The sequence below is a fragment of the Kogia breviceps genome, chromosome 1 (assembly GCF_026419965.1).
Source record: "Kogia breviceps isolate mKogBre1 chromosome 1, mKogBre1 haplotype 1, whole genome shotgun sequence".
In the NCBI taxonomy this organism is placed as follows: Eukaryota; Metazoa; Chordata; class Mammalia; order Artiodactyla; family Physeteridae; genus Kogia; species Kogia breviceps.
Window position 1 is genome coordinate 89,886,494 of NC_081310.1, and position 22,951 is coordinate 89,909,444.

Genomic DNA, 22,951 nt, shown 5'->3' on the forward strand with positions numbered 1-22,951 from the left:
GAGAGAGAGGGAGAGAGAGGAAGATAGAGAGACAGAGACAGGAGTACAACTGATGAACTTGACGACCTTGGGGAGAGAGGTCTTTCTACTGGTTGTCTTCTGTGTGCTAGCCATTTCATATATAACATTATCTCATTAGGCCTTACCATCATGGCACAAGGCAGTTATCTGTATCTCTATTTTGTCAATAAGAAAACTGAGGCTAACAGAGTAAGGTGACTGCCCAAGATCACAAAACTGGTAAGTGGTAGAGCCAGGATTCAAATCCAGGTGTCTTGACTCCAAAGTCCAAGCTCTTCCCACCATACCAACAAGTTTGGGGGCAGGCTTGGGGTTGAGTCAGGGAAGCCTGGAGCCACTGGCCCTTCATGAATCTTACCAGGTGATGAGGGCAGAATTTCTTGAGTACTCCATTGTTTTCATTCTCATCAATTTTCCTCTGGTCATAAATCCTACGGCGGAAGAAGCAATGAAAATGTCAAAATTTACAAACATCCCTTGAAGAGTTGCAATTCAGTGTAGTGAAGGAACACCAGTCAGCTGGATGTCAGGACAGATAAAGGACATTCCCCAGTTAAGCTTCTGGCTCAGGTTCTTCCTCAAAAGTCTTCTCCCACCCCTCTTCCAAACCAAAACTCTTATCCAGGTACTTCTCATTTCAAGTAGTAATTTTAAATTATATTATTTTGAAGTGGCTTATCTCTTCTCTCAGCTTTTATATCATTTACTGTTTATCTGCACTGAAATAACATTATTATAGAGCCTTTTGCATGTATGTTGCCTCCCCAATACGGTTTATTACTCATGGGCAGAGACCATGCTTTATGTAAGTGAGTGTGTCTTCAATCCCTTTTTGAAATTGGCTAGTTCTTCCCACAACTATTACAAACCAACACCTATATTCTCAAGACTCACTCTCTCCTTCCTTCATTCTCATCAAGCATCAAACTACCTTCACCTTCCTCATCTTTCCAATCCAAACTTTAATCATTTGTGCAACTATTTATGACACATGGATTAGGTGCCAAGTATTATGCCAGGTGCTAGAAATATAGTGAGGAACAAGACAGATCTAGTCCCTGTCTTCACCCATCAGTCTCCTCCAATCTCAGAGTCTCATCCCTCCACAGCTGCTCTTAATCTCATCCCTCCAAGGACCTTGTTTGATTGATGAGTCCATTTCTCAGTGATTAGTCCTCTTCCTCACCACTGTCTGCCCATTTTCTAAAAATCCTTCCACTGACCTTTCCTACTCTGGCTTTTTCTGTCCTTCCCCCCTGTAGGAAAATTACTGAAAAGAGCAATCTGTATTCAACATTTTCACTCCCTCACCTCCTATTAATTTCTTGTTCCATTCTAATCTAGCTTTGGCCTTCAACTCACTACTCAAACTTCTCTGGCTAAAGTCATCAGTAACCTAACTGCCAATACCAACAAGATACTTTTTTAGGCCTTTCTCTCTTGTCTTGACATTGTTCATTACTCCTTCCCTGAAACACTTTCTTTCCTTGACGTCCAACCACTCTTTAATGTTGTTCATGGGCTTGTCTTTGTCTACCCCTTAAATGCTGATTTCCTTAAAGGTCTGGTCTTAAGCTCTCCTCTGATTCTACATAAGGAAATTTTAAAACCTAGAGTTCAAGTATATGTGAATGCCCAGAAACTGTGCTTATGTGTATTCTTCCTGGGAGAAGGGATCATGGTTCTCCTTATATTCTCCAAGAGGCCAGAGACTCAAAAGGGAGGAAGAATTCTGCTCTATACTTTCTTTTGGTAATCAAATTCCATTACCAACACTTTACCACCTATATGTTGGATATGTCTCTTAAATCTGTGTCTCCAGCCCACACTTGCTCTGAGTGAGCTCTAGATTTATATCCACATGCCAAAGGAATGTTGTAATGGAATGCCCAAAAGTAAAATCATTCTCCTTCTTAAGCTAAGATCAGTCTACCCTTTCCCCCAAATCTTTGTTAATGGCACCATCCTAAACTCAGGTGGCCAAACCAGAAATCAGGTCCTTTCTCTCCTATGTATCTAGTTTCTTTCCTGTCAATTTGACTTCCTGGGTATATTTCTTGACTATATCTGCTTTCTCCACCCTTAGGCATTTTTTGCCTGCATTATTTATAGTAACCTTCTGATTTCTTTGCTCATACTATCACCAGAATTAAGTCTAAAATGAAAAATTTAATGTAAATTCCCTGCTTAAATCTCTTCAGTGATTTTGTACTTTCTACTAAAGTACAAACTACTTAGTATGGCTGCCTACCACTTCTGAAAGATCCTATGCATTATACAGAAAACAAAAAATCTATGCTTCCTTGAATATACCATGTCACATCTTATTATGATGTTAATTCTAATTCTATCATATATTGTTATCCTAATTCTACAAATATTGTTCCCTCTACCTGAAATACTTCCCATTTGTCTTTAATATTTCCTCTGTAAGAAAGAACAGCGTAGTGAAATGGTTTCCACCATTAAGGCATCTGAACTGAGTTCAGATACTATGCTACTTACTAGATGAGCAATACTGGGTAAGTTACTTAATATTTTTAATCCCTATATATATCTGCTTCTCCCAAATCCTTCTTGAAAGCAGGAACTATGTCAAGTGTGTACCTAGCACACAAATGCTCAGTAAATGCTGGATGAATAAATGAACAAATCAGTATGTTTGTATTCTCCACAATCCATTAATATATTGCATAAATAGACTATCCAGGAAATGTTTTTTAAACGAACCGATAAAAAAAGAAGACAAATAGGAGACTGCTGTACTACCAATTACTACTCTTCAGCAAATATAGCAGCTGATAATCAGATTTTTTTCCCTCTAAACTAAGTCTAAATCAACAGCTCTCAAATGTCACTAAGCCATCATTATCTTCCCAAGTCATCAAATTAGTAAAAAATTTTAAATATTCAATATTTTGTTGTATGGACCATTCTGTGTTCCTCTGTATCCAATGCTCTTCTTTATGAGGAAATCCTTACCTACCCTCCCTTTTCTTCCATAAGTATTTATTAAGAACCTACTATATTCTAGATATGATGCTTGAGACTAGGGGTTGGCAAACTTTTTTTTTTAATTTATTTTTTATTTAATTTTTGGCTGTGTTGGGTCTTCGTTGCTGCGCATGGGCTTTCTCTAGTTGTGGCAAGTGGGGGCTACTCTTCGTTACGGTGCATGGGCTTCTCAGTGCGGTGACCTCTCTTGTTGGGGAGCACGAGCTCTAGGCACACGGACTTCAGTAGTTGTGGTGCACAGGCTTAGCTGCTTTGTGGCATGTGGGATCTTCCTGGACTAGGGCTCGAACCTGTGTCCCCTGCAATGGCAGGTGGATTCTTAACCACTGTGCCACCAGGGAAGCCCCAAACTTTTTCTTAAATGGCAAGGCAGTAAATATTTTAAGCTGGCAAGCCATCCAGTCTCTGTCACAGTTTCCAAACTCTGCCACTGTAGCATGCCATGGATATATGTGAACAAATGGCTATGGCTGTGTTCTAATAAAACTTTATTTACAAAAACAGTGTAGACTGCCAAGCCCTATGCTAGACAGTGGTGATACAAAAATAAATACAAAAAAATTCCCCTACTATCTGCACATAGGACAGGACCTGGACATTAAAAAAAAAATTTTTTTTATTTTTAAGACTATTTTCTTAAAGCAGTTTTAGGTTTACAACAAAACTGAGAGGGCAGTATAGAGGTTTTTCATACACTCCCTACCCCCACACATGTATAGCCCCTCCCATTATCAAAATCACTCATCAAAACGGTAGGTTTTTTTTTTTTAAAACCAAGGATGAAACTACACTGACATATGATAATCACTCAAAGTCTACAGTTCACCTGAGGGTTCACTCTTGTACATTCTACAGGTTTGGACAAATGTATAATGACAAATGTATAATGACATATCCATCATTATAATATCATAGAGTACTTTCATTGCCCTAAAAATTCTCTGTCCTCTGTCTATTCATCTCTCTTGCCCCACCCCACCCCTGGCTAAGACTGACCTTTTTCTTATTTCCACAGTTTTGCCTTTTCCAGAATGTCATACTGTTAGAATCATACAGTATGTAGCCTTTTCAGATTGGCTGACTGGCTTTTTTTTTCACTTAGTAATATGCATTTAAGGTTCCTCCATGTCTTTTCATGACTTGATAGCTCTTTTCTTTTTAGTGCTGAATAATATTCCATTGTCTGGATATACTACCATTTATTAATCCATTCACATACTGAAGAACACCTTGGTTGCTTCCAAGTTTTGGCAGTTATGAATAAAGCTGCTATAAACATCCATGTACAGGTTTCTGTGTGGACATAACTTTTCAACTCCTTTGGGTAAATACCAAGGAGCTTGACTGCTGGATTGTATGGTACCAGTGTGTTTAGTTTTGGAGAAACCGTCAAACTGGCTTCTAAAGCGGCTGTACCACTTTGCATTCCCACTAGCAATGTATGAGAGTTCCTGTTGCTCCACAGTACTCACCAGCATTTCGTGCTGTCAGTGTCCTGGATTTTAGCCACTCTAGTAGATGTGTAGTGGTATCTCACCGCTGTTTTAATATGCATTTTCCTGATGACATATAATGTAGATGATCTTTTCATACACTTGTCATCTGTGTGTCTTCTTTAGTGAGGTGTCTGTTAAGGTCTTTGGCCCACTCTTTAATTGTGTTGTTTTCTTGTTGTTGAGTTTTAAGAGTTCTTTGTATATTCTGGATAACAGTCCTTCATCAGATGTGCCTTTTGTAAGCATTTTCTCCCAGTCTGTGGCTTATCTTCTAATTCTCTTGAAAGACAGTGTCTTTCACAGAGCAGAAGTTTTTAATTTTAATGAAGTCTAACCTAACAATTACTTCTTTCATGGATGTCTTTGACGTTGTATCTAAAAAGGCATCACCGAGGGACTTCCATGGTGGCCCAGGGGTTAAGAATCCGCCTGCCAATGCAGGGGACACGGGTTCAAGCCCTGGTCCGGGAAGATCCCACATGCCACACAGCAACTAAGCCCATGTGCCCCAACTACTGAGCCTGTACTCTAGAGCCCACGAGCCACAACTACTGAGCCTGCATGCCACAACTACTGAAGCCCACGTGCCTAGAGCCCATGCTCCACAACAAGAGAAGTCACTGCAATGAGAAGCCCGTGCACCACAATGAAGACCCAACACAGCCAAAAATAAATAAATAAAATAAATCTTAAAATAAAAAAATTAAAAATAAAAATAAAAAGGCATCACTGTACGCAAGGTCTTCTAGGTTTTCTCCTATGTTATCTTCTGGAGTTTTATAGTTTTAGGCTTTACTTTCAGGTCTATGATCCATTTTGAGTCAACTGTGTAAGGTCTATGTCTAGATTCAGTTTTTACATGTGGATGTTCAGTTCTTTCAGCAGCATATACTGAAGAGACTATCTTTTCTCCATTTGTTGCCTTTGCTTCCTTGTCAAAGATAACTTGACTGTATTTATGGGGGTCTATTTCTGGGCTCTCTATTCTGTTCTTTTGATCTATTTGTCTATTTCACCAGTAAAATGCTGTCTGAATTACTGTAGCTTTACACTATTGATAGGTCTTGAAGTTGGGTAGTATCAGGTTTCCAGCTTTGTTCTTCTCTCTCAATACTGTGTTGGATATTCTGGATCTTTTGTCTCTCCACACAAACTTTAAGAATCAGTTTGTCGATATCCATAAAATAACTTGCTGGAATTTTGATTGGGATTGCACTGAACCAATAGATCAAGTTGGGAAGAACTGACATCTCCACATTATTGAGTCTTCCTATACCCTGGACATTTTAAATCAAATAAAGAATGGTTTCAGCACTGTCTCAACACCCTTACTGCATTTCTCTCCACAGGCCTCCAGGTGCCCACTAATTTGTTACCTTAAGCCTCTCTCTTCCCTCCTCACCTCCTCTTCCCCCAACTTGCCTTTAATCTAGTGTTCTCTCAATGTTGCTGATAAAGATAGGGGAACAAAGTGACTATATTTATTGACTGTGTTTTATAAACCAGGGCCTATACCAAATCCTTTAGTAATAAATTTACATGTCAACCAATCACACTGCCAAATCTATCACCACAGGATTCATTCATCTGATACATTCTCCTTTTCTTCACTCCTGCAAATTCTTAAACCAACCTAAAAAGGATTTAGTGGCAGAAACTCAAATCTATACCACCCTCCACTTGCCTATCTTTTTACTTTCTCCCTGCCCATCCCCACTTTTTGGTCATATTCCAAAAAGCATGACTCTCTAAGGCTTCCCTTAAATGCTCCTTCACAATCCTAAACTAAAATTCAGTATTTATGATGTGAAAGCCTTGATGAGTAAGCTATTTCTCTGTATTCCCCTAAAGGAATTCCTTCAGGCTAGTGAAAGCTAATGGTGTTATGATATAAAATATTCAGCAAAAATATTTTCAAATTTGTACTGGCAGGTGAGCCTAAAGTTCTTTCAAAGAAAGAAACAGAAAAGAGGAATTCCAAAACATTCAACTGGCTGAACTGAAGAGGTGCCAGAGAAATTGAGGATGATCAGAGAAGAGCTAGGGTGTGGAAGGGCCATCTGCTCCTAGGCGATCAGTGTGCCTCAAAATCTACACGTGCTTCTGTCGAGTAAACAGCCTATTACATGCTAAGATTTGGCATGTACAAAGGGATAAAGGATATTGAGGCTGATAAGAAAAAGAAAATCTGAGTATTTCTCCTTGTGATGAAATGCTAAAACTAATTTCCAGCCCCACTCTCACCCTGAGAAAGTATTAGCTCTGGATAAAAGCATTATCAATTGCAGTTCTCAATACAGCCAATGCCTCCACTCTCCTCCAAACATCAAGGTCCTAGTGGTTGAATTATCTAGAGACACAGACTTTTCCATGAATCCAGAGCTCTAAGCCAGAAATGCAAATTTAAAAATTCAGTAAATGCTTGATTTGGAGGAGGTAGCACCTGAAAGTTTTGACAACTACAACCCCTTTTTGGATCAACAGCTTATATTAAAAAAAAAAAAACTACTGGGCTTCCCTGGTGGCACAGTGGTTGAGAATCCGCCTGCTGATGCGGGGGATACGGGTTCGTGCCCCAGTCCGGGAAGATCCCACATGCCGCAGAGCAGCTGGGCCCGTGAACCATGGCCGCTGAGCCTGCGCGTCCGGAGCCTGTGCACCGCAACAGCAGAGGCCACAACAGTGAGAGGCCTGCGTGACACCAAAAAAAAAACCAAACAAACAAAAAAACAAAAAACAACACTACTGCTAAACATTTGCTATTGGTCAATAGAAGAAAGGAATTTAGAAGGCAAGGGAAACAGGGGAAGAAGAAGAGAGCAACAAAGTTGCCCGGTTCTCTTGTGGCAGGATTCTTCAACAAGTTATGATCATCTCTCAGGTATTTCTAAAAATTTAGTCCCATCCCTGTGATTATTAATAAAATTAATTACAGAATACAGTTATAAAAATATCCTCTTATTTAAAAAGGAAGATGGGACTTCCCTGGTGGCACAGTGGTTAAGAGAATCCGCCTGCCAATGCAGAGGACACAGGTTCGAGCCCTGGTCTGGGAAGATCCCACATGCTGCAGAGCAACTAAGCCCATGCGCCACGACTACTGAGCCTGCGCTCTAGAGCCCGCAGGCCACAACTACTGAGGCCCGCATGCCTAGAGCCCGTGCTCTCCAACAAGAGAAGCCACTGCAATGAGAAGCACATGCACCAAAACAAAGTAAATTTCACTTAAAACCCAGCCTGCTCTCTGCAACTAGAGAAAGCCCGTGTGCAGCAACAAAGACCCAACGCAGCCAGAAATAACTAAAATAAATAAATTTATAAATAAATGAAAATTTTTTAAAAAATGAAATAAAAAGGAAGATAATGCTTTTCATCCACCATCAAGAAAGCATAAAGTCATTCATTCTTCTAGTTCTAGTGATCCTTTCCTTCCTCCCTTTCAAACAAATGATCTCTTGGCAACCAAAGAAATATACTTAAAAATAGGCCAACTTGGGCTTCCCTGGTGGCGCAGTGGTTGGGAGTCCGCCTGCCGATGCAGGGGACACGGGTTCGTGCCCCGGTCTGGGAGGATCCCACGTGCCGCGGAGCGGCTGAGTCTGCGCTCCGCAACAGGAGAGGCCACAGCGGTGAGAGGCCCGCGTACCGCAAAAAAAAAAAAAAAAAAAAAAAAAAAATAGGCCAACTGCATCATCAAAAAATCTACAAACAATAAATGCTGGAGAGGTCATGGAGAAAAGGGAACCCTCTTGCACTGTTGGTGGTAATGTAAATTGATACAGCCACTATGGAGAACGGTATGGAGGTTCCTTAAAAAACTAAAAATAGAACTACCATACAACCCAGCAATCCCACTACTGGGCATATACCCTGAGAAAACCATAATTCAAAGAGTCATGTACCACAATGTTCACTGAAGCACTATTTACAATATCCAGGACATGGAATCAACCTGTGTCCATCGACAGATTAATGGATAAAGAAGATGTGGCACATATATACAATGGAATATTTTTCAGCCATAAAAAGAAACAAAACTGAGTTATTTGTAGTGAGGTGGATGGACCGAGGGTCTGTCATACAGAGTGAAGTAAGTCAGGAAAAGAAAAACAAATACTGTATGCTTACACATACATGCGGAATCTAAAAAAAAAAAGGTTCTGATGAACCTAGAGGCAGGACAGGAATAAAGATGCAGACGTAGAGAATGGACTTGAGGACAGTGGGAGGAGGGGGAAGGGTAAGCTGGGATGAAGTGAGAGAGTAGCATGGACATATACACACTACCAAATGTACAACAGATAGCTAGTGGGAAGCAGCTGCATAGCACAGGGAGATCAGCTCGGTGCTTTGTGACCACCTAGAGGGGTGGGATGGGGCAGGGGAAGGAGATGCAAGAGGGAGGGGATATGGGGATATATATATGCATATAGCTGATTCACTTTGTTATACAGCAGAAACTAACACAACACTATAAAGCAATTATACTCCAATAAAGATGTTAAAAAAAAAAAGGCCAATTGGATAGGGATGGGATATAATTGTGACAAAGGGCCAGAAGGAAACTAACTGCTACACATGGCGACTGAATCCACGAACTCTGTTTTCCTTAGGATATATCTCAATAGACAGTGTTACAAGAAATGTTCATAGTAACAAAGATATCACTAAAGATAAAGAAAAGTGGTTCAGGATACCGGGAGCCAAAAACCCGAGGTTCACAATGAGTACTCCCAAGTCAAATTATTTCTGTATCTGAAACCAGCATTCAACATTTCTAGTACATGTCAATTTACATATGAAAAATGGTGGAAAATATTTACTAAGAGAGCACTTGCTAGTAAACCTGGGTTTATGCCTAGCTGCTATGTGGAGAACTTGGTCAATTCATCAAACTTCTTTAGAACTTGATAATACCTATAACATGTTAAGCCATCCCTCAGAGACTGCTACATTAGGAAACAATATGTCAGAGGAAGTTTAAACTCTTTGGAAGATGGCAAAAAATTAAAGATGGTTGTTAATGAACTCCTAGGCAATTCATAGCTTTCTACAAGGCACAGCTGGTAGTACACAATACATCACAGTCTCAAACTCTCAAAGATACAGAACAGCCACAGACTCACCTTACAAACTGATCTCGTCCACCCACTGCAAACTGGTGGGTATTGGCAGGATTCACATAGATTGTATACAGCCCCACCTTCTTCTCCTTTTCTTTTGTCACCACCAGCTTCCTTCAAAAGTAGAAAAGTATAAAAGTTATATTCTCCAAAAGATCCAGATAGTCATGGCAAGTGAGAACGCACACACAGCTAATAAGAAACCAAACAGATTCTCACTTGGAAAGAAAGAAATGGTTTTGTTTGTTTGTACACTGGAACAAGAAAAAAGAACAAGACCCACCACCATATATATTTACTAAATGCTACTTTGGAGATGGAAAAAACACGTAGTAATTTTCTGGTGTTCCTCAAGAAGTATAAATTAAAGGTGTATGAAAGTATTGCTCCTCAGTAGCCTTAGCTTGAGTTCAATATGATGACAACCAATCATTAAAGAGACAATACTACCCACATCTTGCCATCCTTTACTTGTAAGTACATCTTCCCAATCATCTGGGAGCAGGGAGTAAGGGGAAGATGAATCACAGAAACAGTGGACAGAAAAGACCTTAAGGGGGACTTCCCTGGTGGTCCAGTGGGTAAGACTCTGTGCTCCCAATGCAGGCGGCCCGGGTTCAATCCCTGGTCAGGGAACTAGATCCCACAGGCATGCCACAACTAAGGAGTCAGCATGACGAAACTAAAAAGTCCAAATGTTGCAACGAAGATTCCACGTGCTGCAACCAAGACCCCACACAGCCAAAATAAATAAAAATTAAAAAATAAACATTAAAAAAAAAAAAGGAAAAGACCTTAAGGTCAGAATCTATCTCCCAGATTCCAGAGAAGTGTCACTTAAAACTCAGCCTTAAAAATGCATGATGGGGCTTCCCTGGTGGCGCAGTGGTTGAGAATCCGCCTGCCGATGCAGGGGACACGGGTTCGTGCCCCGGTCTGGGAAGATCCCACATGCCGCGGAGCGGCTGGGCCCGTGAGCCATGGCCGCTGAGCCTGCGCGTCCGGAGCCTGTGCTCCGCAACGGGAGAGGCCACAACAGTGAAGCCCGCATACCACACACAAAAAAAAAAATGCATGATGAGGGCTTCCCTGGTGGCGCAGTGGTTGAGAGTCCGCCTGCCGATGCAGGGGACACGGGTTCGTGCCCCGGTCTGGGAGGATCCCACAGGCCGCGGAGTGGCTGGGCCCGTGAGCCATGGCCGCGGGGCCTGTGCTCCGCAACGGGAGAGGCCACAACAGGGAGAGGCCTGCGTACCACAAAAAAAAGAAAGAAAAAATGCACGATGAAAAAAACAAGCAATGGTTAATACAAAGGAAAACAGTATTAGTCTTCCCTTATTTGAAGCAAATTAGGAGCAGAAATTCTTGTCAAGACAGCTGTTTTTAATGCTGAAAAATTATTTCTAAATTATTCTTCTGGTTGTACCACAAAAAAAGGTGATTCTTAGGAGGGCATGGGACCCCGAGGGAACCTTATAAAATTTCAGAGTTTTAGCCAGAAGATTTTGGCCAAAGAGCCATAATTTTGTCCCACCTTAAGGTGGCCCTATGAATACTCCTCCCAGATTGAAGCGTTCAACCTGTCAAATATGACATCATAAAGATTAGTAACTTTATAGGAAAAGGAAGACAGGAAAGGAAGGGACTGGGCTTTAGCTTGCTTGCTTGCTTTTTTTTTTAAGTGCTGAATAATATTCCATTATCTGTATATACCACAGTATATCCATTCACCTACTGAAGTACATCTTGTTTGCTTCCAAGTTTTGGCGATTATAAATAACAGCTTTCATTTTTAATTCTAAGCTTTTGCTCATTTCTGGTGCTTACAGAAAATGAAAGAACTATGACAATCAGTTTCTTTGTAAATGATGTTAGCATCCTCTCTAAATGGTCAAAGTCACTCCATCCTAGACTGCTCTAGGCAAAGGAGAAATTTAATTTTAAAATCTCTGCAGCCTTCCATTAAAAGAATAGTATACAAAGGTCATTAAAAATAACTGTCAGGGCTTCCCTGGTGGCGCAGTGGTTGAGAATCCGCCTGCCAATGCAGGGGATACGGGTTCGTGCCCCGGTCCGGGAAGATCCCACATGCCGCGGAGCGGCTGGGCCCGTGAGCCATGGCCGCTGGGCCTGCGCATCCGGAGCCTGTGCCCCGCAACGGGAGAGGCCACAACAGTGAGAGGCCCGCATACCACAAAAAAAAAAAAAAAAAAAAAAAAAAATGTCATTAGGGAAAACACACATACCCAAAACACAAGGCAGAAAACAAGTCAAAAAAGAGTTTCAGGAACAAAACTAGCAATGGAGAACAGGCAGCTCTAATTGGGCTTTAGATATGGAAGAGGAATAGGAGCAGCTGCTGCTCTTTCAGGGAAACATCTCATTTCCTCAGCAATTTGGATTTTTAGAAGGAGAGGGTCAGACAAACATAACAGTTACCATGCAGAAGCAAAAAGAAGAAAGTGAGGGGATAGATTATGAAGTACGGGCTCCACGGTCATCTAATCCTGACAAAGAACTTAATCTTCTATGCTTCCATTTATTAACCTAAAACAAACAATTCTCTCTCCTAATGCATAAATGCACAGAGCACCTTGAGCCCTGTGGGGAAAATGCAGAGGTGCTATAAAAATGATTGATAAATGGCAGCAGGAAAAATAAAGTTTTGACACCAGAGCAAGGCAGCACACAAAGCCATATGAAACAAATTTACCAAATTCTGCCTTAAAATTTGCAGTTTTTAACGAGCTGGTATGTTCCAGGAAAAAGGGAAAAACAACTACAGATCAAACCAAAGGATTCCTCTGAAGAATATCTCAAACTAGCTTCTGCTGGCTAAATGAATACCCCACCCACAGCTCCAAATCCATCTCCTCTTATGATGTTAGCCAATATCACCAGCTTCCAGAGACTCAGCTATTATGTACATACAAAAGAAAAATTCCCCTGTGCCAACTTCACACAAAAATTGCCTCTGATATAAGCAGATGTTCAGGCACCAGCTTAACACATAGGGATAACACATTCTAGCCATGAACTTCACATTCAGTCCTCCTCTCACCTCATTCTAGCCTTCCACTAATTCAACCCCTAAAGCAAAAACTTTCTTAAGGCCAGAATCTGGACCTCCTCCTACTCTAAGTATTCTCCTATGTTCCCCCTTTTAGTTTCTATCCCACCTATTACTGCTTGCACCTAGATCCACTGATCAACTCTCAGCCAGATTTTCTGCTTTTCATTACACATTCAATAAACTGCCAGTCATTTACTCTGCCCATTACTTGAACAAGATTCCCAATTTCTTGTGGCCTAACAGTAGTTCTCCTCTTAACCTGATCCACAGGATCTCATTCAGCTTCACAACACTCTACCAGAGCAGACCAAATAAACTCGTATCATATTTTTCCATCTTTGCCCTTCCACTCCCCTCTGGAAAACTTGCTAATGTTCCATTATCATCACAGAATCATGGAACTTGAGAGCTGAAAATAACAAACATCATTAGTTTAAGAGATTAAATGATTTTCTCAAAGCTATATAACTGTAGGCTAGTACTAGAAGGCAGATCCCTTGTCACCCAGGCCTGTTCCCTCTCCAGGAGAAATCCATTCATTATCTTTCAATCTTCACCCTCTTAAGTTTTATATAAATAACCAGTATATCCTTTCCACAAGCCAAAAAGATTCCCATCCTTTAATCACTATTTTAAATTCTTTATTTTTTTTAATTTTTATTTATTTTTTTAAAAAATTCTTTTAATTCTTTTTATTTTAAATTCTTCACTTTCTAGACAACTTTTTGTATACTTATCTCTCTAAAAATAAAAGTCTAATAATAATCAGCCTTAAGATTATATTCCCTATATTAACTTAAATTTTACTTGTATGCTATGTATTGGTATTGACATGTAAGATTTAAGATAATTTTTAAGGGGGGAGAGTTCTGAAAAGTTGAAATCTTGAGTTCTTCCTCACTTTGTGATCCTAGAATAAACTTCCAGAATGGCATATTAAAAAAAAAAAAAAAAAAAGATAGTTTTTAAGACGAACAATAAATAATGTAGATAATCTATCAACTAGGGAGTCGTTAAACAAACTGTGGTACACCAATGCTATGATACAGATGTCATGGTTAAACATGAGGTAGGCCATAGGGACTTCCCTGGCGGTCCATGGTTAAGACTTTGCCTTCCAACGCAGGGGGCGTGGGTTCAATCCCTGGTCAGGAAGCTAAGATCCCACATGCCTCTTGGCCAAAAAACCAAAACATAAAACAGAAGTAATACTGCAACAAATTCAATAAAGACTTTAAAAACAGACCACATAAAAATAAATAAAATGTTTAAAAAGAAAAAATTAGGTAGGCCTTTTTGGTCTGATGTAGAAAGCTCTCCAAAATACATCATAATGTGAAAAAAGTAAATTGCAGGAACATATGTATATGCAAGTTTATATACACATACAATTATCCCATGTTGGAGAGAAGAGTATACATGTATATAGTAAGATACATAAATGTATACAAAAAGGATTGAAAAGGTATTCGATATTGTTAACAATGGTTATCAATAGCTAGAAAAGTGGGGGGCAGGGGAGGTATACATGAAGGAGCATTTACATTTTGTCCATATACTTCATTATTTGAGTTTTTAAAACAAGATATATTTGTTTATTATAAGAGCAGTGAAAATGAAAAAAGGAAACTGAAATAATTAGTAGCTACAATTCAGTAAGTTCCAACCATGATGCCAGACACTATGCTGAGGTATCAAACACATTTATCAATAATCCTCGCAGAAATCAGAAAAAGAGAGAATAAGACTGATTATACCCATAGTGAGGCTGAAGAAACTGAAGTTCAGAAAGGTTATATAGGTCATTACTAGTAGTGCCCAAGTTGAGATTTGACCTAGGTCTGCCTGGATCCAAATAAGATGCTATGCTCTTTCTATGATATCACACAGCTAAAAGGGGATATAATTTACCTATGAGTCTCCGATTCATGTAAAAATGAGCTGTGATATGACAGAGTTCTACTATAGCTACCAATATTTTTGTTCAAGAATTATCATTTAATTTTTACATTTCTACACAAAATTGAAGTGAAAACTACATAGGAGCATATCGCTAAGTTGCTAGGAACATACTTCTTGTGGGGAAGTTGAGTGGCACCCAAGTGAATGGACAGTTGGAAGATCATCCAGTTATTAAAGCCCACATATAATAAGATAACTGAATCCTGCTTGAGAAATGAAGATAGGCGAATAGTATTTTACTGCTGAGAAACAGACAACAACAAAGAAGTAAGGAATTCCCCTAAACTCATCTGTTTCTTATCATAAATACAAAGGAACCATTCTGATGGACCACAGAGTTGAGCATTACCTAGGACACATGCAATATTTTCAAAGCCAAGAAATCCAATTCTGTAAAAATACTATTGCTATACTTACGAAGCTGGCCGGTCTTGTCTGAGGTCAATGGTGAAGACAACTGCATCTTCACCTGCAGACAGGAACGTACAGGGAGAGTCTGGTTCCAGGGCCAACTGAAGTAGAAAAAAGGGAAAGGATGAGGTTTCTAAAGATTAAAATTAGAGGCTGTCTAACTCATTCCTTTATCTTTATGAAGGGCTGCATTTAAAATGTCTCAGCAAGAGAAACATCTACCTCTTTTGTTGTAAAATCCCAGGAAAGAAGATAATTTAATAAGCCCATTCTCTCTTGCTCTGTGTGAATTATTCACAGCTTGTTTATTCTATACAAGTCAAAAGGACAGGTGATTTGCTATTTTAATTATGTCTCCAAGGGATCTGAACAGTGATACCAAAAGAAAACACCGTCATTAGGGCTCATCCTCAAAATCAATTCCACACCCTCAGGTGGGCAGAGAAATGGCACCCAAGTTTCATTCCCTACAGCTTCGTTCTAAAAGTTAGTTATCTAGTGGGTTGGGGGTAGTCTTAAGAATCAAAGAAATAGGTAATTTTCATATTTCTTGAGCCATGGGCGAGGAATGCATACTCTAGGTCCACCTACATATTTGCTTAGAGTTTGTAAAAAAAAAAAAAAAAAAAAAAAAAAGAGGACCATCCTCTTTCCACGGCATGGAAGAAAACAGTGCCTACTCTGAGACTAGGCAGTTCTTGGCTCCTCACTGGCTGCCATCATGATTATTTGGCCTATATTCCCAGCTCTAAATAGGGCTTCCAGAAATAGTACTGTTTATGCACTGAGAGTTGTGAGCAGAAAAGCTGGAGCTCTCACATATGAGAAGCCAACAGCTAGCACCTTAGAGCTGTTAAAATGTTCTAAATACAATAGGAGTAAATTTTAAAGGTTTGGAAGGCACAGGAGACCTCAAGGATCTCCAAACCAACCATGGCTCAGCTTAGGAGTTAAGTATTATCAGGTGAATGTTGCATGTGCAAGATCTAGAGATCTCTCAAATACTTGTCTTCTGAGAAGTTTAGTGTGGCTGCTTTTTCTCCCATCTTACCTACAAATCCTAGGACTGAAAGAAGTGATGGAGGTGACCACAACAAAGGGGACACAATGGACAGAGATACTGGAGGGCTTTGGCTGAGATCCACAGAGGAGCTGAACTGCACAAGCTTTGGGGGCAAGGGCTTACTTACCTTGTGGGATGCTCCCTTGTGCTGGGCCACACGCTTTGTATTCTTGCAGCACTGTGTAGCAGACAACTCTGCTACCCGAACCTGCCCATCACGGGCACACATGGCCAGGGTGGAATCACCACTGTTAGGAAGGAACTTGGCCTGGGATATTAAGAATAAAAAAAGGGACAAGAGAAATTGAAGAGGTGAATTCGAGAGGGCAAAACAAGATGACAACCGCAAATCATCCACTTTTGCTGCACAACAGCTGGAAACTTAGACCTCCTGCTCTTATACAGTTGGCTCAAGTCCAATTTCTTCCAAGGGTTAAAGGAGAGGAAAAGAAAAAATTTCTGATATGAGAGAATTTCTGTTGATTCTGGAAGGCTGAACTGGTATGAGTGCTCAGGTAAACTAGGACTATACCCAGTAAGAAAGAATGGTAAGGGAAAAAGGAGAAAATCTTCCTTGATTCAGGAAGTAAACATAAACTTGCTACAAAGAAAAAGGAAACTAGAGGGGATACCGGGGAAGGAAAGAGAACATGCTTAGGGATAAACGGCTAGTACCATATGATGGATGGGGCTGGTAAGTAAAACTTCCAGAGAATAACAATATTAACTAATATTTATCAAATGTTTATTAAGTACCAGGCACGGTTCTAACTGCTTAGCTTCTACTGTTATTTAATCCTCATAACCCTGTATGTTATTAGCCCTATATTATAGGTAAATAAACTGAAGACAGAGGTTAAATAAACTTGCCCAAGATCACACAGCTAGTTAAGGGGTCGGACCAAGATTTAAACTCAACTAGACTGGTTCAAGAGCCTCTGTTCTTGTATTATAACGCCTCCTAGCACGGCATTTAGTGCCTTCCTGATGATTTCCAAGCACCCTTCCTATTATAATGAGGCTTCTAACAGTCTCTGTGCTCAAGGAAACAAAAGGGTGCCACGAGTCTTTCAGTGTATTTAACTCCTCTAAGTCATTATGGGAGCCAAGGAAGGACCAAGTCCTGATATCTAATTCCTACAACTGTCAATCCTACTCCAGGCAGCAGCTCAGGTTTGTCTAACTTGTGCCTGATTTTCTCAGTTGCCAATCTGCTCCCTTGCCTCACCTGGAAGACATTGCTTTTGTGGCCGCTCTCAAAGTCCAATACTGGCTGTCGCCGCACCCAGTCCCAAACCACCACTTTCAGGTCATCGCTGCCACTGGCCAGCCAGGTGCCGCGCTGGTTAAAGTGCAGGGTATTAACACAACCAGTATGGCCCTCAAGCCCATGCTGCAGGCGGAAACGCTGCACAAAGACTCTTGCCCCACAAGCCTCATACACAAAGCGGGCACTTGAACCCAGCTCCCGCTCCCGAAGGGCAGGAAGGGCTTGCCAGCGAGGTCGGGGCAGGACTGAGGTCTCCGAGGACACCCAGTCCTCCAGGGCCCGCTCATCATCTGATGAGTCCTGGTCACGGTTGGCCCGCTTGCGCTGTACACGACGACGAGGATGCTCTTCTTCCTCCTCTTCTTCATCCTCTTCTTCCTCTGAGCGGTCATGGACTTGGTTTTCATCATTGATGGAGTAATGGCCAGTGTCCTCCATGCTGTCAGAGTCCTTGTCTTCACCTGAGCTCTCTGTATCTGTGCCTCGACTTTCTGTGCTGGTGCGGTTGGGGCCACCATCATCCCCGGTCAAGCTCAAGCTCAGGTCTGAGGCCTCCACTTCAATGCCTGAAGATGTCTCCCTCCCCTCCTCAGCACCAGACATCTCCTCTGGACTGCTAGACAGGCTTCCTGCATGTTAGTGAGGAATGGGTAGGTGAGGGGGAAAAATAAGGAAATAAGATAGTGACCAGAAGGATTCACACTCCTTAGTCTAAAAAATCATCACACCAAAAGACCCAGAAACCAACTTTGGTCAAAATGTTTTCATTACATATGCTTATAAACAGTACCTTCTGAGAGGGAATCTTGAAAAGATGAAAACCAAAGTCATACACAAATAAAGAACTGCAGGACAACCAAAGATTATAATAAATTCTCAAGAAGCAAAGCATTGGCAGATTTTATAAAAGTATGCCTGATACAACTACCTTAGGCTCTATTTTGCTAGATGTGCATCCATTAGTTATAGCACATAATTAAGCTGACATAAGAAAAAAGAACAGCCATCCCTGGGCTTCCCTGGTGGCACAGTGGTTAAGAATCTGCCTGCCAATGCAGGGGACACAGGTTCAAGCCCTGATCCAGGAAGATCCCACATGCCACATAGCAACTAAGCCCTTGTGCCACCAACTACCGAGCCTGCGCTCCGGAGCCCACGAGCCACAACTACCAAGCCTGCACGCTGCAACTACTGAAGCTCGTGTGCCTAGAGCCCATGCTCTGCAACAAAAGAAGCCACCCAATGAGAAGCCCATGCACCGCAACAAAGAGCAGCCCCCACTCGCCACAACTAGAGAAAAGCCTGCGCGCATCAACAAAGACCCAATGCAGCCAAAAATAAAAATAAATAAATTTTAAAAAAAGAACAGCCATCCCCAGCAAGAGTTAGACTATTTACCACTTCGAGAAAGTACCACTACCTCCCACCTCTTAAACCCTATAGTTTCTTCCCCCTAAGAATCCAGAAGGAAGTGCAAGTGGAAATTGTGACCATTTGAGTGGCTTCTTGCTCTTTTTTGCTGATAAATGTATTCTGCCTTACTTCCATTAATTTAATAATTGTAATACTAGTTTTAGATATAGGAATTCTAGTGAGACAAAGTTTTATCAGGAAGCATAAATAAAATTGATAAAAAGTAGGGCTACTACAGCGGGACCTGAAGAAAGTTCATATTCTAGGTCTGCCATATTGGTAGTTATAAAATAACTGGGTCACTTTGAGCAATATAATCCCCAAAATTAGATACTGAGTTATCCTATCTAATAGCCAAATCATATTCTAGTTGAGCACTATGCCAATGTTCTAGGGCCAAAAGGACCACAACTTCCAAACTAAGGTCAAGATGTAAAGAAAGGAAGGGGGTGAATGAGGATTTTAAACTCTGCTCATGGTCTCCTTTCCTCAGATGACAATAAATTTTATCTTGCCAGAAGTAAAGGCTATTAGGTAGGAAAGGCTGACCAGCTATGTGTGACTCTGGTACAAGCTATTCAACTCCAATACCACACTGATGTTTAAGTATTCAAAATGGGAATATCTTCTTGCTTAGTCATCTGGATTAGAGCAGTAATTTCTGAAGATCTTTGAAGCAATGGAACCTCTTTTTCAATGAACTCTTAGGCAAAGCCCAATAAAAAAAACAGATAAACAATACACACACTTTTGGTTCAAGTAGTGACAGAAGGTTGGGAGACACACAAACAGCTCTTTTCAAAAAGCACCTCAACTAAGAGCAAAGTGTGAAAACGACTAGGAACTGGAAGAAAAAGGGGAAAAGTGCAGCAATTTGCTCCCACGAACTACATTTGCTGAGGCTGCTATATATGCTGAGAAAGATTAATAATTGTAGTTTTTGAAATGAAACTGAGTTTTGAGATTGGCAGTGGTGAGAAGGGATAAAATATCATACCCATCACTTCTGTGAAGAAGAAAAATAAATGAAACATCAAAACTCCTAGAATTTATTGTTAAAATTAAGAGGACTGGGCTTCCCTGGTGGCGCAGTGGTTGAGAGTCCGCCTGCTAATGCAGGGGACACGGATTCATGCCCCAGTCCAGGAAGATCCCACATGCTGTGGAGCGGAGCAGCTAGGCCCATGAGCCATGGCCGCTGAGCCTGCGCGTCCGGAGCCTGTGCTCCACAACAGGAGAGGCCACAACAGTGAGAGGCCCGTGTACAGCAAAAAATAAATAAATAAATAAAAAATAAATTAAGATGACTTTGGGAGCCTTACCACATTAAGATAAGGGCCAGAGCATATCACAAGCTCAGCAAGAGGACACTAACAGTCAATGACCAAGATAATAGCTAGGGGGTGGCAAATTTTTTCTGTAAAGGGCTCGATAATAAAAAGTTTAGGATTCTAAACTTCGGACCATATGGATGTATGGCACAACTACTCAACTCCACTGCTGTAGCACAAAAGTAACCATAAATACTATGTAAATAAATGCAGCATGACTGAGTTCCAGTAAACTACAAAAACAGCAGCCCGCAGGCCTGTGGATTTAGCCTGCAGGCCATAATTTGCCAATCCATGATCTAGCTAATGGCCAAACTCCAAGTCAATTGTATACCTCCAACCCCTCTAGAATCCTGTGCCTTTCAACTAAGCCCAGTGAAAAATTGGAATCACTCTCCTTTACAGAAGATAAATGACCACCAATGGTAAGAAAAGAACAAAGGGGCAGTAAAACAACATGCTGAAAATCTCCCTTTCCCTTACTCACTTCATTGCTCTACCAAACACGTCAACTAGAATTTAGACGATAATCTTAACCTACAAGGTGCTGAGGAATGCTGAACACTATGCTGCCCAACTATATCCATTTGAAGGACCTTCTCTAGTTTGGAAGTTGGCTCAGAGTGGATGCACTGGTCAAATAACCCAGGTAGTAGCTATACTCTACCAGAATCATGATATTCTGCCTTCAAATCTGCCATAGAGCCAGTGATTTAATACTTGGTAGAAACTTGTGGAAGGAAGGAAAGGAAGCAGGGAGGGAGGGAGGGAAAGAAAGGAAGGAAAGAAAGGAAAGAAAGGAAAGGAAGGAAAGGAAAAAAAGGAAGAAAGAAAAGAAAAAAGCCCCAATTGCAGCTATTTATAACTTCATCTCTTATCTAGTATCTCTACTGATCTACCAAGAAAAGAGACCTCTCCTTATAACTGGGGAGCCTTGCCTTCCCAACAACTCCCTTGGTTTCACCACCAACTGGATCTTCTTTTTCTCCTTTATTAACAGCATCTCCTAGGTTTTGTCCACTGTTACAAAATTCCAAACCACTTGACCTCTTAGAGGGACAACTCTATTATTGATCTTCCGAAAACAATCAGATAAAAGCTGAAGGAGCAAAAGTACCAGGTAGTCCAAGGTGTTTCCTGTGTAGTTTCCTACACTCAAAACAACACAGGAAGAGTTCATTCTTAGGAAAGATTTCCTTCCCTCCGCTAAAATCCAGGTCTCCACTCTCTTTGCGGGAGGAGGAGAACCTCAGTCAATAGCAAAAATAGCTTCACCTTCATTATGGTCCCTTACCATTAGCTAAGTCTGTTTTGCCATCTGTGCTGCTCCCTTTGCTGGACATCTTGAATGATGTTTACTGCAGCCAGCCTGGATCGAGGAGAGTAAGAAAATGAAACAATTAGGAAACAATCTGGGTAAGATGATAAAAGGCACCAGGAGATTTAACAATGTACAGCCTCTGTCATTTTTACAAAATTGATTTTTTTCTGTGTGCTCAGCAGGGCTTCTCAGCTGCTGAAAATTATGCCAGATATTATCCCCCCATGTCTAAATTCCATGAAGAGACATATCTTTGGGAGGCTAACTGCCATCTCTTCTCACTGAGTAACTGGCAGTGATTTTTCAGATGGGAAAGAAGGAACTGAAATAAATCCTGGAACAGCAGGTCTATATCAAGTGACATGTATTGCAAGCAAGCAGAGAGTCTTAATACAAAAAGCTAGCTTCAGCACTACCCTCTAAGGCAAAAAACCTTCTGTTGTAAATAATCGTCGTATGTATCCACAAACTCTATGAAACACTTGTCTTCACAACATGAAGAGGAAGGTCAGACTCTGAATATCATTTCATACACAAAACAGCAGAGATAGAAGAAACTGAGCTCTTGGGATAACAGCCTGAGCTTTATGGTCATTCAGATGCCTAGCTTCAAACGTACAGGCACAGATATTAACTAAGGATTATAAGAAGCAGAGTCAAATTAGAACTCATGAGTATCCTACCCCTAAAAAAGAACCTAAAAGGTTTTTTCTTCCCTTTTATGACTAGTAAGTCAGTCCCCAAGTGCAAAGCTGGAGAAGTGCAACATTTCCATTAAAACCATCTCAGTCCATTTCATAAAATGGCAAACACTATTTCACCTAATTCCACCAACTTTCACCAGGTTTGTCTGTTTAGCAAAGCCTAACTAGGAGTCGGGGTACCTAGCTTTATTCCCTTTATACCACTATAATACAGTCATTATTTTTTCAGGGCCTCACTCCCACCTCAAGCAAAGAGCAAAGAATAATATTATTCAGACCAGAATTTTGTTAAGCCCTTTCAGTGCCTTGGACAAAAGGCACTGAAAAGACAAAGTATGATTATGACTCCAGTCCTTGTACCCAGGCACACTGGCCTCTAATCTTTCAACAGTCCTTTCATTCCCATAACAATTATCCCAGAAGCAGCCCCATCCTTATCTTTACCCCCTTTTCTCCTCTACAAAAATCCAAGTTGCTTCAAAAAAAATTTTTTTTAAGTGTCCTCTGCCAAGAGACAGCTGCCCAAAGCTTGCTCACATTAGGCCAGGGCGGGGGAGTAGAAATAATGCAAGAGCAGGACCGAGGCTGAATTTGAGGGAGGGACACCTGGAAGGGTGATGATGAAAGACAATGCCAACAAAAAACAGATTTGTGAAGCCACATAAAGAAAAACAGTGAAGAACTGTTTGCAGAGCAGGCTGTTTTCCTCCTCCTACTTCAATGATGTATTTTTGTACAGCATTCCTCA

At 40.9% G+C, this 22,951-nt stretch overlaps 1 protein-coding gene across 14 annotated transcripts in view; it reads right to left on the reverse strand.

Annotated features, from left to right (window-relative positions):
* DCAF8 (DDB1 and CUL4 associated factor 8) overlaps positions 1-22,951 on the reverse strand; it is a 44,173-nt gene that overhangs the window by 8,178 nt on the left and 13,044 nt on the right. For 11 of the 14 annotated variants that reach the window (XM_067039417.1, XM_067039413.1, XM_067039429.1 and 8 more), the window contains 6 exons: positions 21,473-21,547; positions 17,393-18,063; positions 16,292-16,432; positions 15,108-15,202; positions 9,659-9,769; positions 380-452 (listed from right to left, as the gene is read on the reverse strand). In XM_067039417.1, the coding sequence (XP_066895518.1) occupies positions 380-452; positions 9,659-9,769; positions 15,108-15,202; positions 16,292-16,432; positions 17,393-18,063; positions 21,473-21,521 (1,140 nt within the window). In that variant the 5' untranslated portion in view covers positions 21,522-21,547. The remainder of the gene's footprint in view (positions 1-379; positions 453-9,658; positions 9,770-15,107; positions 15,203-16,291; positions 16,433-17,392; positions 18,064-21,472; positions 21,548-22,951) is intronic. The other 3 variants (XM_067039444.1, XM_067039443.1, XM_067039446.1) reach the window with 1 other exon arrangement.